At 33.4% G+C, this 16,010-nt stretch overlaps 1 protein-coding gene across 1 annotated transcript; it reads right to left on the bottom strand.

The window, feature by feature from the left end:
* Positions 1-1,319: 1,319 nt before the first annotated feature.
* LOC106461282 (fibrillin-1-like) lies at positions 1,320-10,953 on the bottom strand. The gene is made up of 12 exons (XM_022388154.1): positions 10,902-10,953; positions 9,843-10,037; positions 8,092-8,244; positions 6,535-6,744; positions 5,954-6,331; positions 5,398-5,778; positions 4,687-5,073; positions 4,033-4,410; positions 3,519-3,887; positions 2,865-3,056; positions 2,229-2,432; positions 1,320-1,767 (listed from the first exon to the last, which is right to left on the bottom strand). Exons 1-12 carry the CDS (start codon positions 10,951-10,953, stop codon positions 1,556-1,558), a joined length of 3,111 nt encoding a protein of 1,036 aa, XP_022243862.1. The 3' UTR covers positions 1,320-1,555.
* Positions 10,954-16,010: the final 5,057 nt, after the last annotated feature.

Genomic DNA, 16,010 nt, shown 5'->3' with positions numbered 1-16,010 from the left:
GAAATTCTATAATTATGATTGTTGTTTGTTAGATATAACGAAATTGGTTAACTGCGCTCTGTCCACCAAGAGGAATCGAACCCCGCATTCTAACGATGTCAGTCAGTAAACTTACTTTGACCCACAGGGTTATTATTGAGGAAAATCACTTTTTAGGTTTCGTGATTGGTTTCTCACTCGTCTATTTCCAAGTCAGGTAATGTATAACCTTTCGCAGTGTTTCTAGTATAACTGTTTGACACAGAAAGAAATGACTTTGTAGATAATAGTATCCCGAAGGTGAGTGAATCGAGTCCGTTCTGAACGGAAAATCAACGAAACCAGAATTTTACTTACAGTTGGAAAAAATCATTTCAGAAAATAAACGATGGGGAAGGCTTAACACACACGATATAGCTTTTGCTTGTTTGTTTGTTGTTGAGCGTAAAGCTACACAATGGGCTATCTATGATGTGCCCACTGCGGATATTGAAATCCGACTTTTAGCGTTATAAGCCCTCAGACTTACTCTAAGCCATTATGAGCCATAGTTTTTGAAGAGTATTTTATGTAGTATTTTATGCTTTATTTTATGTTTTATTTTATGCTTCATTTTATGTAGTATTTTATGCTTTATTTTATGTAGTATTTTATGTTTTATTTGATAACGAAAACATGAAGTATAATATAAGTACAATGATTAGTGTGATCGGACTATGATTCCGAGGATTTATGGTTTGCAGCCCGTTTCTTCGAAAACGCGCTCCAAGTTTGTGGTTGTGAGTGCACTATAATAATAAATGTCAAATCTCACTATTTGGTCAAACAAGACTAGACAAAGAGTTGATGGGTGCTGTTGACCAGCCGCTTTCTCTCATTGAGGCTCCCTTCTTTGAGATTCGAGGCCCCTATATAATTGCATGGGTTACACCCCTCTAAATCTTGCCACCTTCTATAATGATATTTATAATTTGGTGAGAAAACGTTGTAATTAACAAATAGTTTCAATTTTTTACAATCTGAAAAATATGATATATTTATTAAATATATCTAAAAATAAACACAAGTCTGTGAATGAGATCATATGTTCCTTCTGATAACATTTATTATTATACTTTCCAACATCTCTGTTATTTCGACTCCGAAAATTACTTTTTTTAAAATATTTTTTGTATAAATTTCTTCTGTATAAAGATTATTTATTTGTTGAAGTTAAAGCTACTCTTTATTTCTTTATTATCATGTAATTACAATAAATAAATAAATAACAAAGGAAACGATTCATTTACAACTTCCTTTGGTATAATAAATTTTATTTTGTTATAATGCTTACAATATAATCTTTGTCGAATTTTTTAAAACAACTGAATACTTTTCAGCTTTACGCAAGTAGAAAAATTAAAAATCATATACATTAATAGAATAGTATGTAGTATTTTTGTATTTCTACAACTTATTTTAATTACTCAAGACATAAAAATGACACTATCTATTTTTAGAGTAACACCAGTCCTGTTTCTTTTATTCCCCTATTAGTACTGAATCAAACAATGTATTGGTGTTGGTTCTAGAATAACTAACAGTTGACGTTTTGTTTGTAGTCACAAGCCTGGATATTTTCATTAAAGTAGAGTCCAGCTGGACAGTTTTGTTCTTGTCCTGGTCCAGCTGGGCTGCAGTGAATAAACTTTGAGCAGTTTGTCGGACTTCTAACCATTCCACTGGTTTGGCCCCTACAGACATCAGTATCTTTATTGTTGACTTCCTCTTCCTGTCTTTCTCCAGAGGCTGTATGGAAATAGAACAATTATTACACAATGGCGATTATCCAGTATTGTATTTATACTGTTGTCACCCGATAGCAAAGTATTAGCACATTTTGAGAAAACAGAAAATTATAAATGGTAAGTAAAGATAAGCTGAATTACCATAATAAAACGAATTAATCTCCGTAATTACATACCAATGTTTTTAAGGAGGGAACCAAAGGCAACCTGTGTAACTACTTTTTTTTTATAACTATTACGGGAACATTTTTGGTGAAAATTATTTTGGAATTGATGAAAAAACTTAGTATGATATTTTGCCACAGTGAAAAACATTTTGATTGATCACGAACAATAAAAACAAAGCGAACTTTTATATCCTACTTGTTATGAAAACATAAAGCAAACGAACGTTGCAGAGAAAATGAAAAATGTCATAGAACTTAAAATTTTTATTCTGTAAAACTATCGCAACAACCATACCTGTTAAAGTGCAATCATAATTCTTAGGTAGGTCACACGTCATACTCATGGGATTAAACCTGAGACCGGCTGGACATGTTTTCTTACAGGCTATACCGTTAGTGGTACATTGGTAAAAGGTACCACAGTCATGCAGGTCAGGCACTCGGCAGGCGCAGGGTGGACACTTGATGTTATAGGTAACGTCGCAGGTTGATTCGTTATCTGAATAATCAAGTTACTGTTAATTTTATATTAACTTTCTATTAAATAAAGCTTGTTTGAATTAGTGAACCTTTTTTAAAGAGGGAACTTCAAAGTAGAACATGAATGTGTAATGAATGTTCAGTAGATAGTTCTGTACTTTTGAAAATTACTTATAAAATGTAAAGTTATAAAAACAGTTAATAAAGGTGTGCGAATAATTTGAAAAACAAATTTATATTGAAATACATTTTAATATTGCAAACGATTTCTGCTAGCGCTGTATTATATGAAATAGACTGGCCTCGTTTAAAAGGTGGTTTTCATAACAAATGATGTTCTTATTGTATTTCTTATTTGAGGGATAAGAATTTTGTGTGTGTGTGTGTGCAATCTAAAACATAGTTATAGTTAATATCATTAAAAACGGTAAAGTGTAACGTAGAAATTTACCTCGATCGACTCCACACTCATGAACGTTTTTCGGCCAATCACAGACCTTGAGATGAGGGTTGAAGTATAAAGATGAAGGACAGCTCTTAAGATAAGCAATTCCATTAGAACAGAGGTAAAACCTGGTGCAATCACCCGTTTTTGAGAAGAGTCCATTTCGTTTCTTACAGATAGGGCTCTTACCAAATATATCTGTTTGAAATATTTTGGATGAAAAATTATGGAAACAGTATAATTCAAATGTATGTGTCTACACAGTTCATCTCTTGTTTTACTGTTAAAAATAATTATAATCAATATGTTCTACACCATTCACGTTTTGTTTCTATTAAAAATAAGTATAATTAAAATGTAGATGTTTACACCGTGAAATATTTGTTTCACTGTTAAAAATAAGTATTATTAAAATATAGGTGTCTACACCGTACACATTTTGTCTTACTGTTGAAAATGAGTGTAATTAAGATCTAGGTGTCTATATCGTAAAAGTTTTGTTTTACTGTTAAAAAGAAGCACTTATTAATTATTTTTCTTTTTCTTTCCATGGTCTCACTCTCATCAAGTAATGATAAACAAATTTACGTTTTAAATATCATTGAACACTTTAGTCAATTTTTCTTTTCGGAGTTGTTAGTAATACAAATAAAATTTTACCACAATCGTCATTAGTTGAAGCACAGATCTGTCTAGATCGATCAAATTTGTGGCCCCAAAGGCACTTTCGGATGAATGCGATTCCGTTGATACATTCCACGTACTTCCCACAGTCTTCTGGAAGGATGAACTTGCCTTTCGGAGCTTTACAAAGACAAGGATCTCCAATATCTGGACATTCAACGTTATGTAAGTGATCACATACTTTAGTATTCTTGTTGAAGTACAGACCCGTGGGACAGTACTTCTTCTCTCGGACACCGTTATCACATTTAAAGAAAGCCTGACAGTCGAACGGATCTTCGCTGAGACACTTAGAACAAGGACACCAGGGATCAATAGGTTTTAAAGTTGTACTCGGAGGGCAGGCTTTGAGGAAAAAACAAAATGACATTATGTAATTAGTTTAAAATGTAATAAGGTTCACAACAGAAAATAAAGCATGAATAGATCAGAGACACACTTATATGAGTACGAAAACCTATTTCTCTTGTGATAATTAATGAAAACCTACTTGGAACAACGGGGTCACACTTTGCAAGACAAGGCCACTCACACCTATTTCCTGCCACACTCCAGTGTAAGTTAGCAGGACAATCCTTGAAGTGAGGAATTCCATTTGAGCAGTGCCAAAAGCTACCACAGTCGTTATCGTTCTTAAACATTCCATCAGGCAGAGGACAGATGAACTTCCAGCAACGAACGTTTATAGGGTAATCACAAGCTTTAGTTTTACTGTTAAACTGAAAACCCCGAGGACAGTAAAGGAGTTCTCTCTGGCCATTTCTGCATATGTAATAAGCTGAACAGTCGTTAGGGTGGGGTGTTATACACCCATCACAACTACAGCCAGGGGTAGTTACTGTGGTGTTAGTTGTTTCAGTTGGACAAACTGTAAATGTAAAATATAAATAACTTCCTTAAACAGATTACTTAGAGTTTGGAAATGATAAACTGTTTATGTCTAGAAACCAATAACAGATTACACACATATAATCCTAAAAGTTTAAACCAATTTTTAAGTTATGTAGAACAAGAAATTCCTTTCGATTAGAAGCTTTACAATTAATAAAAAGAATCAAGTAAAATCAATAATTACGAACATATAAGTATATGTTGATATTAATATCTATTCAGGATTATAGAACGTAAGGGAAAATTCTTATACCTGGTATGTTGGGATCACAGCGAGCTAAACAAGGCCAATCACAACTTTTCAAAACTGTATTGAAATGAAGTCCTGAGGGACAATCTTTCACGTGAGGCCTCCAATTGGCACATTGGATGAACTTAGTACAGTCGTTGGGGTGAGAGAAGAGACCAAATATGGTGTTACATTTAAAGCCAAAGTCTGGTTTATCACCACAATCGACGTTTTCTGCAAAATCACACGTTTCAATCTTTGGATTGAACATTAATCCTCCTATACATCTTCCGTAGTATTTATTACGGTTCTCACATCTAATATAAGCTGCACAGTCACCTGATACAGGTTTCATACAGCAGTCACAATCGCATTTGCCCTCGGGAGGTGGATCTTTGTCATATGGTTTACCTGAAAATACAGAAAACGCCTAATTTTTCAAATTTATTTCAGCCCAAAAAGGAATTATTCTTTCATACAAATTCTTAACCAGTCCTTTGACATGATCTTTCAATATCTAATTAAATAAACAGAATGTACTGTTTAAAGATTATTCCTTTTGTGGTCAGCGTTATTAATCCTCGCGTCAAAAAGAGTGAAATAATTTCTAATTAACTATCTATAAATTTTCGTTATCTAATTGTTGTTTTTTGTCTTTTTTTTAAATGATATATTTTATAATTTTTATATTTTAATTTGCTTATTCAACATAAATCCTACAATGTTTACACTAACCACAGCCAGCGTTCCACGACCAATCACAAACTCTGAGATTGGGATTAAAATGAAGAATACTTGGACATTTTTTCACATCAGGGATACTGTAAGAACATTTAATGTACTGGTTGCATTTGCTAGGATGAGGAAAAAGACCAAACGGTTTTTCACACTGGATAGCAGGAGGTTGTGTTGGCTTATAATTACAGTCCACGTTCTTTGCATAGTCACAATTCTCAATCTTAGGGTTGAAGAGAAGGCCATCAGCACACTGTTGCACAATAGCATTGCCGTTGATACAGAGTGTAAACTTTGTACAGTCATCGGGATCCGGAATAGCACAACAGTCACAGGGGCAATCTTTCTTCGCTGGGTAGATGATGAGCCCTGGAACTGTTTCTGTTAGTAAAAACGGAATAAAAAAATAATATCATAAGATAGGTAAAATACTTTGATGTGAAACAGCCAGCCGAAAACATAAGACCACTTACTGTTTCTAATAGGGATACAGACAACTTTGCACCTATTAAATTCATGAGGCAAAGCAGGAAGGCTTAAGCATGAGACCACTTACTGTTTTGAGACGTGTCTGGCCAAGTGCAACACATGGTAACAGGATCAAATTCGAGTCCTTCAGGGCATTTCTCTATCCTGACGATGTTTTTAATACAAAGCAGGTAGTAGGTAGTGGTGCCAGGAATTGGATACTTTCCGTTGGGTTGTGGACACTTAGGATCAATCTGACAATCTACATTGCTTTCAAGGTCACAATTTCCTATTTTAGCATTGAAATAGAGGCCGTCTGAACAGCGTTTTTTGTAAAGAACTCCTTTCTCACAGTAGGTGTAAGCTGCGCAGTCTTTCTCATCGGGGAAAAAACAGCACTCGCAGTTGCAACCTTCCTGTGACTGTGTGGGTTGAGGCGTTGGTTTTGAGCAAGATGTATTTGTTCCTAAATGACAAAATAAAAAAACAACAACACAATTTGTAGATTATAAACATGGCTATCAATTAAATGTTGGAATACTTACATATTAGTAAAATTGTAACGTGCAATGAAGATAAATTTTTCACTTGCTTACATCTTTTTCCCAACAGAATCTTCTATAAAGTTTTAAAACGAAAATCATTACAACAAGCATTTTAATTTCTTACCGCAGCAAGCGTTTTCTGGCCAATCACAGATTTTAAGGTGTTCGTTATAATGAAGACCAGCAGAGCACCATTTGTGGTACCTGATACCTTGGGAACACTGATAGAATCGACGACAGTTCTCCGGATCTTTAAACAGACCACACTCAATACAATCGTCCACTGGAGGCTGGACTGTAGTAATGGTAGTAGTTTTCAAGGTGGTAGTAACATCTGACAGTAAATAATAATTACTGTTTTGTAGATCAATAAAATCATCTCACGTAATTTCATTATCAGTAATGTAGATACTAAGTAAAATATTGATAAATAATTCACACGAGAAGCTGGAAAATGTCTGGCATTTCATAAAAGGTTAACAAAACTACAAATTTGTCAAAGAAGTATTTCCAGGATTTAGTATATTTGTAGAAATTAATTATAAAAGCTACAAATTTCTATCATTTGCAGTTCCTGTAAATTAAACAGTTTGGACATACATTTGCTCATATTAAGAAACTGAAATTGTTTATCACACTTTCGTAAAAACGATATTTTAATACACAACGAATCAATAAGTAGAAAACTCACTTCACTGTAGGTCTTTTAATACGATTTTTATTATATATGTATAAAGATATTAAGTTCAATTTTTTAGAATCATTAAAGAAGTATTTTCTAGACCAGACAGTGCTACTGCTTATAATATGATTCCTTATGGTTGTGGACAAGATTGCTGAAAATAGCGTTAATATCGGTATATATTTTTATGCTTGCTACAGAAATGCCAATGAATCAGTTTAACACTAAACCATCAGGGAAAGAGTGGAAGTGCTTTGATTGTACGAATTAGTTGCAGATCTGAAAAACTTGGATCAATTGGTAAAAAAAAAAAAAGAATGCAAAAGGATGGTTTATTAGGGGTAGAAACCGAGATTAGAAACTACTCTATATAATGTATTGGACAATATAACATTGTGGATAGTTTAAGTTAAATTTTTGGAGTTATCAGATTAAGTATTCTACAGAAATAATATCGTTTTTAAGGGAGTCAAAGTTTAACACATATAATACACTCGTGAATAATTTTAATTCAAGGGATAGCTACCACATATTGACTTAATGTTTAATAACATTAAACATTATTTGGAACTAAAGATAAAAAATAAACTATAAACAAAATCTTGGATAAGAACTTTACACAATATATATATATATATTACCTCTTGTGGTATTTTAAATCTGAATATATATATATACATATATATGCATTTGCTTTTGTTTGTTTGTTGTTCGCCCCCCAGTAGCACAGCGGTATGTCCGCGGATTTACAACGCTAGAATCCGGGTTTCGATACCCGTGGCGGGCAGAGCACAGACAGCTCATTGTGTAGCTTTGTGCTTAATTAGCAACAAAAAAAAATGTTTGCTGTTAAGCGCAAAAGTACACAAAAGGATATCTGTGTTGTGCTCCCCACGAGTATTGAAACCCGGTATTTAGTGTTATAAGCCCTCAGACTTGCCGCTGAGCTACATTTTTATCAGTCGTTTCGCCAGTTATAGAGCTTAAACTTCAACGTACCACATTGGACATTTTCCTTAAGGTTACACGTCCCGATATCTAGATCAAAATAAAGACCTCCTGCACAATACTCTTTGGTAGGAACTCCCAAAGTACAGAGATAATAAATACTACAGTTTGTTGGGCTTGGATAGAGACAGTGGCAGGTCTTGTCTGGACAGTCATTTCATCCGTGGGTTCTCCAAGTCGGTAGTCAGAAGTTCTCAAATATTCATGTTCTGTAAAGTGGTTATTTAGTGACTGTAAGTTACCCCGTGAAATAAACATCCTATACGTGGTTATTTAGTGACTGTGAGCTATGCCATGAAATAAGCATTATTTACACATGTTAAATACCAATCGAATATTAGTCCATCTGTTCGAAAGCTGTCTTGGGAATCCGATACGAAATAGTATAGATCTGGTATACTTCTTATTGTAGTTTAGTTTCGTCTTGATACGAAACGTTAATAAAGAACGTTTCGGCACACTCACGTCTGCCTTCATGAGAGTATGTACACTCTCGGTTAAAGGTAAATGCTGAACAAACTACTTCTTGATAACTATCAAGACGAAACTAAACTACGATAAAGTGTTTATCAAATAGCAATATTTTATATGGTTATGAAAGATAGGGATTTTCGTAGCTACCCTGTGAACTAAACATCCTTTACCACTTGTTTATTTAGTGACTGTAAGATAACCTGTGATCTAAACATTCTTTACCTGTTTATTTAGTGACTGTAAAAGGAATGTTTAGTTCACAGGGTAGCTTACTGTCACTAAATAAACAGGTAAAGGGTGTTTAGATCACATGATATCTTATAGTCACTAAATAAACAAGTAAAGAATGTTTAATTCACGGGATATATTACAGTCACTAAATAAACAGGTAAAGAATGTTTAATTTACGGGATATATTACAGTCACTAAATAAACAAGTAAACAGTGTTTAATTCACGGGATATATTACAGTCACTAAATAAACAGGTAAAGAATGTTTAGTTCACGGGATATATTACAGTCACTAAATAAACAGGTAAAGAATGTTTAATTCACGGGATATATTACAGTCACTAAATAAACAAGTAAAGAATGTTTAGTTCACGGGATATATTACAGTCACTAAATAAACAGGTAAAGAATGTTTAATTCACGGGATATATTACAGTCACTAAATAAGCAAGTAAAGAATGTTTAGTTCACGGGATATATATCAGTCACAAGAGCATGGAGCTGTGTCTAAAAATAAAAACGTATGTTTCATAAACAGCTAGATTCTTATATTTGTCAAACTTGTTTTTCCAAGAAGTCAGCAGCAAGTGATACAAAATTTTGATTAAAGTTGTAATCACTAAAAACTAGAGAATTATAAAAACATTAAAAGGCTACAGTGATTATTCTATAAGATATAAAGGCTACTTTTACCTGAAAAATGCACGTTTCTGATCTACTGTATGCCTCGTGTATTTTAATACATATTTGTACAAAATATAACAGATTTGAAATGATCTAACCATTTGTTTCTTTACTCTTATTTTTTGTCTAAAAGTAATAGTTTATAGATGTTTTTTGTGCCAAAATCATTAAAAGCCACAGTTGTTATTTTTAAATATCTCAACATTATTCAGAAATTTTGTGAATGTTTAAAAGTTGAAATCATTACACAAAATTATAAAAGCGGGAATATTACTTGAACGTATATTGTAGCTAATAAAAATATATTCTTAATCTTATGAAGTCCCAGAGTAGTGGAAACAAAACTATTTTACCTTTATCACAACCAGCAAATACAGGCCAATCACACATTCTGGTTATGCGGCTAAAGTGGAGACCAAGGGGACACGTCTTCCTTGTGCCATGTCCACCCTTACAGTCGTAGTATGTGTTGCATTCTGGGGTTGCGTAATAACCTTCCTTCTCAGGACAAGAAAACTCTTTGTCGTCATTGTTCAGCGCAAGAGATCCTGTAATTATTGAACCCAAGTATCAACTGTGATGCTAGAAAAGAGGACACTTATCGTGATACGCCCTTACGTCTATTTTCATATATTCCTATGTGAAGATTTCACCACTAATAGTAGATTTGTAGCCACCATGTATCATTTGCTTGACAGTAAAATGTTTCATATCATCTCATTCTTACAAGAAATTTGATACTATCGAAAACATAATGGCCTGTACAGAAATGACGAAGCTATCAGGAATTGGAACCTGAACCGCACTATATCACAAGTGAACTAAGCATTTAGGTCAGACCCCCTTGATATGCATTAAGACACACTAAAAACTGAGTCTTGTCCGGCCCAATCAAGTAGCAAGATAATTAAAACATCAAGTTACAACATAATATGATATGTTCAACTTGAACGATTAAATTACGTGATTTGTAACATAGCCAGTGAGTTAAGATTTCAGTCAGAAAAAGCAACCATCTTTCTTAGGAAGCTTACTTAGTTGAGAATTCAGCAAATATTTTACACTCGATGTTTTAAAATTTACTTCATTCGGTCTATGTTTTCATTTAACATGCCACACCTCGATCAAATACACACAGATATACATATTTATTTAAATGGCTACTTCTTTGGATTTTGTAAATTGTATTGCTAGAAGTATACTAAATACATTGTCTCTAAAGGTGCTTATTATGTATAAGACGAAGTGAGATTTCACGTGTTTGATGCACTAAATTCTTTTAAAATTAAAAACACAAAATTTCAAGCTGACTTGAAAAATAACGACAATAATATGTAAAGTAACCAACAATTTATTTTTTTAAATGACTGTAGAACTATTTCATAAATCTCACAGAGAAATCAAGAACTTACCAGAGAAGAGGCAGCCCCAAATCGCTGCACCCAACAGCATCCAGCTCTTCATGACTCCGGAGGTTTATAACTACTGGAATCTTCAACGCTACTAAAGGTTTCTGCTGAAGAACCCTTTGCCGTTTAGCCAATGAAAAATTAATGGTTAAGGTGGTTCTTAAATATGATCTGGAGCAGGTTTTTAGGTGTGTTACTTATCTTCAACAAATAGGCATTTCATTACTGACGTATTTCAACTGCCTTTCAATTATAAGCCAGTCTCGTATTATGAGACTTATCAAGATACATTTGCACATTTAAGATTTTAATCGTGTTATAGATAACGTGTAGGATTACAACAATTAATTCAGTCTTTTAAAAATTTCAGGCTGACATTTAATATTTAGGTAGTAAAAAAAAAAAAGAGAAAAAAGCAGAAATATTTCGAAAACGAAAACCTTAGATCCAACTAATGCAGTAGCAATATGTTATTTTTAAAATAATTGCATTTTCGGAATGTGCAAGGCCCATTTAATATCGAGTTATTTAAACAATCTTAATTGAGGTACTTTGATAATTTAATTTTTTTCTGTCATACTCTATACACAAAGTTCACTTAAAAGTCTGAAATATCGTAGTAGACTATACACGAACAACATTTTAAATTTTGTAAAATCAAAACCCATAGTTTTCTACATGCATTTCAGTTACTGTTCTTTCGTGGGCAAACTGTGTAATGTTTTGCTAATGGAATAAAAGTATTTTCAATACGATGAATGTGAACCAATATATGTATATATATATATATATATTAAATCACGAATTTCTTGTTGCTTCAGCGCAAAGCTGTACAATTGGTTATTTGTGTTCTGTCTGTCACGAAGAATTGAACTCTATGTTTTAGCGTTATTAGTCGTAAACTTACCGCTAATCCTGACCCACTGGGGAACAAATTCAGAAGGACTTTCGTGTGAATGAAACATCAAAAGTTATCATAACATTAACAACAAATATGTAGATAAAAGACTTTTTTTAAATGGTTGGTCAAATGTTAGTATGTTTTCAGATACACTGTCGATTTGCACATGCTTGCATAAAAGTTTTTCATAAGCGGAGGAGATAACTCATAGTAAAATTAGGGTATTATTTTATCTTATATTTTCGGTGCTTATTTGACAAAACTTTGTAGTTTTAATTTAATGTGATTAATGCTAATTTCCACAAGATATTACAATGTGAAGCTACTTAATAGCTACTCGATATCTCTTATTTTCTTAATTTCATAGTATCATGAACATTGAATTTGGGTTATTCTTTCCCTGGTAGGTCAGCGGTACATTTACGGACTTACGCTAAATACGGGGTTGAATTTCCCGTGGTGGACAGAGCGAAGACAGTCCATTATGTAGTTTTGCATTAAAACAAAAATAACTTAATTTATGCATGTCACTTAAACAATATAGAGGCCTACTAGTGCGGTAAACTCTTCCTTTACTACGAATCAGACATGAAACGATTAACAGCTTCCAGACTCTAGTGCTGTAAACTCTTTCTTTACTACGAATCAGACATGAAACGATTAACAGCTTCCAGACTCTAATGCTGTAAACTCTTTTTTTACTACGAATCAGACATGAAACGATTAACAGTTTCCAGACCCTAGTGCTGTAAACTATTCCTTTACTACGAATCAGTCATGAAACGATGTCTGATTGCAGTCCTTTACTGATTATCCGAGAGTACTGAAATTAGAAATAATTAAAATCTTTGAAGTATTGAACAGTGTAGTCTTCATGTATTACAAACAGAGTATGAGTGTTATTACATTTCAATTACAACTAGTGAAGCGTCCATAGTTCGTACATATGTACTCACTAAGAAAACAGAATTATTCATAATTTAAGTTGACTAATGAAAAGATTGGTACAAGGCAGTTCTCAATTCGGGCGGAACTTCTTTGTAACAACGAAAATATTTAAGAATTGTAGGTGAACTGTTACGTTTCAACACGTGTATTTCATTATTTAAAATACTTTGCACTTAATAAGTTTGTTTTTTTAAATTTGACTTCATTAAGGAGAAAACATTGTTCAACAAAACGCATCATAATTGGTCAAGAGATGATGAGAAATCTCTGAATCATTTTAGTTTCAGACATTAACTTGACAAATCTTCACAAAATACTTAACAATTCAACTGATCTGTAGTGTTACTGTTTGCATTATATTGTAAAACTAATGAATTTTGTCAAATGTTGAAAAAAAGAGTACAGTAAGTTATGGCTGACATATTTTAAAAACTTTCATATCGTATCTTTTAAGCTAATTATTTTAATTGTATTGTTTGTTTAGGATATTCGCGCAAAGCTATACAAGGACTACCTGCCTTCCCTAGTTTTAAACCAATAGTATAGTGCTAAAGCATCTAATCACCTAACCTGTGGCCTCTCTAAGCAAATAGTGGGATTTGCTCATCACTCTTATAACGCATTCATGGTCTCCAAAATTCGGGTCGCAAGTTTGTGGCAACGGGATATGAAACATGTACACTGGGGTTTACAGTCCGGATAATAATTACTAACAAGCCCTGTCCACTTTCATTGGACTGGAGATCTAGTTGATTTTTTACATAGTATTTGATAACCAGTTTGTCAGACTCCACTTCATAATTAATTAAAACACCATAAGTTTAATTTTTCTTCTTCTTAAAACATGGGGATTTAATGAGCACACTATACGGATTTTAAGGATAAACACACATTGAACGTTATGCAATAAGTTTGTAAACGATGTGTGAGCTCCTACAGTTCCAGAAACATTGAATGTCTTATTTAATGTTTAATAAATATTTAATAGTGGGTTAACAGAAAACAATCTGTTAAGGACACTTTTATTTCATCTCTGCATGTTATTCTATTCTCACTCGTTTATCTAAACATCAGATTATATTAACTATTAACTCTTTTCAAACTGGCTTTCCACTTACTGATGTAAATATAAAACTATGATGTAAGTTTTGTAAAAAAAATGGATTTTCACTCCCCTTTACTGACTTTTATTCGAAAATAGAAAATATCTGATATCGCATTAAAAAAACGTACCAAATTGAACGTTTTAATCACGCCGTTAACAAGCTACAAGTTCTTGTAAACAAACGTATTTACACTTCAATTAACGTAACAAGACGTTTAATGCATTTATTTATCTCTGTAACTTGTTTTTGATAAACTATGTTTGCCTTCTATATGTCTAATAATTTCTTAAATGTTTCAGCTTCGAAACCTGATTTTAATTGTTGAGGAAGAACGACGGTTCATTTGTGGTAAGATGAAGTAATTCGCTATGGTTATTTTAAGGAAAAAAGGGTATTTTCTTTGGATCCACCTATTTATATTCTGTGAAAAAATAAACCAAGTAGGACAACTAAACTAATTAATAGAGATTAAATGGTTATTTTCAAAGTTGTTTTACTTGGAATAACCTTAAGCAATTTGTCTAGGTACCTACATATGTTACTAAAACTCATGTACATATGCGCATACATGTGTTACTAAAATTTATGTACGTAAGTACATATATGGGCCACTATAACCCGTGTAAGCAAGCACGTACACTTGTTACTAAAAGCTGTGTGCGTATGTACATATATATTTTTACTAGAACATGTGTACGTATGTGAGTCATGTGCCACTAGAACCTCTGTACGTATGCACATACATGTGTCACTAAAACTAGTGTACGTAGGTACATACATGTGTCACTAAAACTAGTGTACGTAGGTACATACATGTGTCACTAAAATTAGTGTACGTAGGCACATACATGTGTCACTAAAACTAGTGTACGTAGGCACATACATGTGTCACTAAAACTAGTGTACGTAGGCACATGCATGTGTCACTAAAACTAGTGTACGTAGGCACATGCATGTGTCACTAAAACTAGTGTACGTAGGCACATACATGTGTCACTTAAACTAGTGTACGTAGGTACATACATGTGTCACTAAAACTAGTGTATGTAGGTACATACATGCGTTATGAGAACCTGCTTACGTCTGTCAAACCTATATACGTATATACAAGTAACATTAAAACGATTGCGACCACTTTTTTCTACAATTCTTAGTCTTCAATATCAATGCACATTTTTTTTTGTTTTTTTAATTACTGATCTGGAGAAAAACTTCTTTTCGTAATATTAATTTCTCCGAAAGAGGACAGAAGGCCGCCTGAAGGGGTCATCTGTTTTAATCACTCGCACTACTATACAGTAGTGTGTTGTCTGTCAGTCAGTCAGCAATGACGTCACATAAGGGAAGCTTAACGTTGCATGTTGCACTGTCGTGACGTCAGTAAATCGTGCGCATGCCATGAATCACGAGAAGAATTATGCACTCTGTTGGCTACAACACAGCATGACATATGAACTTCAAAAGCAAGAATTAAAAATATTTGTTACTCTTGATCTTGGTTTTATTTACTCTTGAAACAAAACACTTTCGGAGACCCTGCGGAGGTTCATCTAGTTTAAAATATATATCCACAAATCTCTTCATTAATACAACTCATACTGATGAAAAAAAAAGAGACTCAATATTTTTAAGTGAATCGTTTTATTAAGCAGTAATACGAAAGAAGTCCTCGATAGTGTCTTAACCATTACAGAATCCATCACCTTTCACAAATACCCAAATTATTGGTGAGCTTAATTACTTTGTTAACGAACAGTCAGATGGCGCATTTTGTTCAACTTGGGGCCTAATGGTGGATAAAACAAACTACGCGGCCTAGCTAACTAATGAATGAATATTTGTTGTAAAACTATTATCAATGCTATAAGTGTAGCTACCAGTTTGGCCGCCGATTTTGATTTCGTTCCTTTAAGTCGCACGCTCAGTCCGTTTTTGGCCGCACCTGCTTTTCACATCTAAGGTGTTTTTGATTAGATATCATGACTTTTTATCAATACACACCAACAAACCACGACAAGTAAGAAATGAGCGATCCTAAAGCTTTAAGTCGCACGCTCAGTCCGTTTTTGGCCGCACCTGCTTTTCACATCTAAGGTGTTTTTGATTAGATATCATGACTTTTTATCAATACACACCAACAAACCACGACAAGTAAGA

This window comes from Limulus polyphemus, unplaced genomic scaffold (assembly GCF_000517525.1).
Source record: "Limulus polyphemus unplaced genomic scaffold, Limulus_polyphemus-2.1.2 Scaffold927, whole genome shotgun sequence".
Taxonomy (NCBI): domain Eukaryota; kingdom Metazoa; phylum Arthropoda; class Merostomata; order Xiphosura; family Limulidae; genus Limulus; species Limulus polyphemus.
This window is presented reverse-complemented; position numbering and strand designations above follow the sequence as displayed.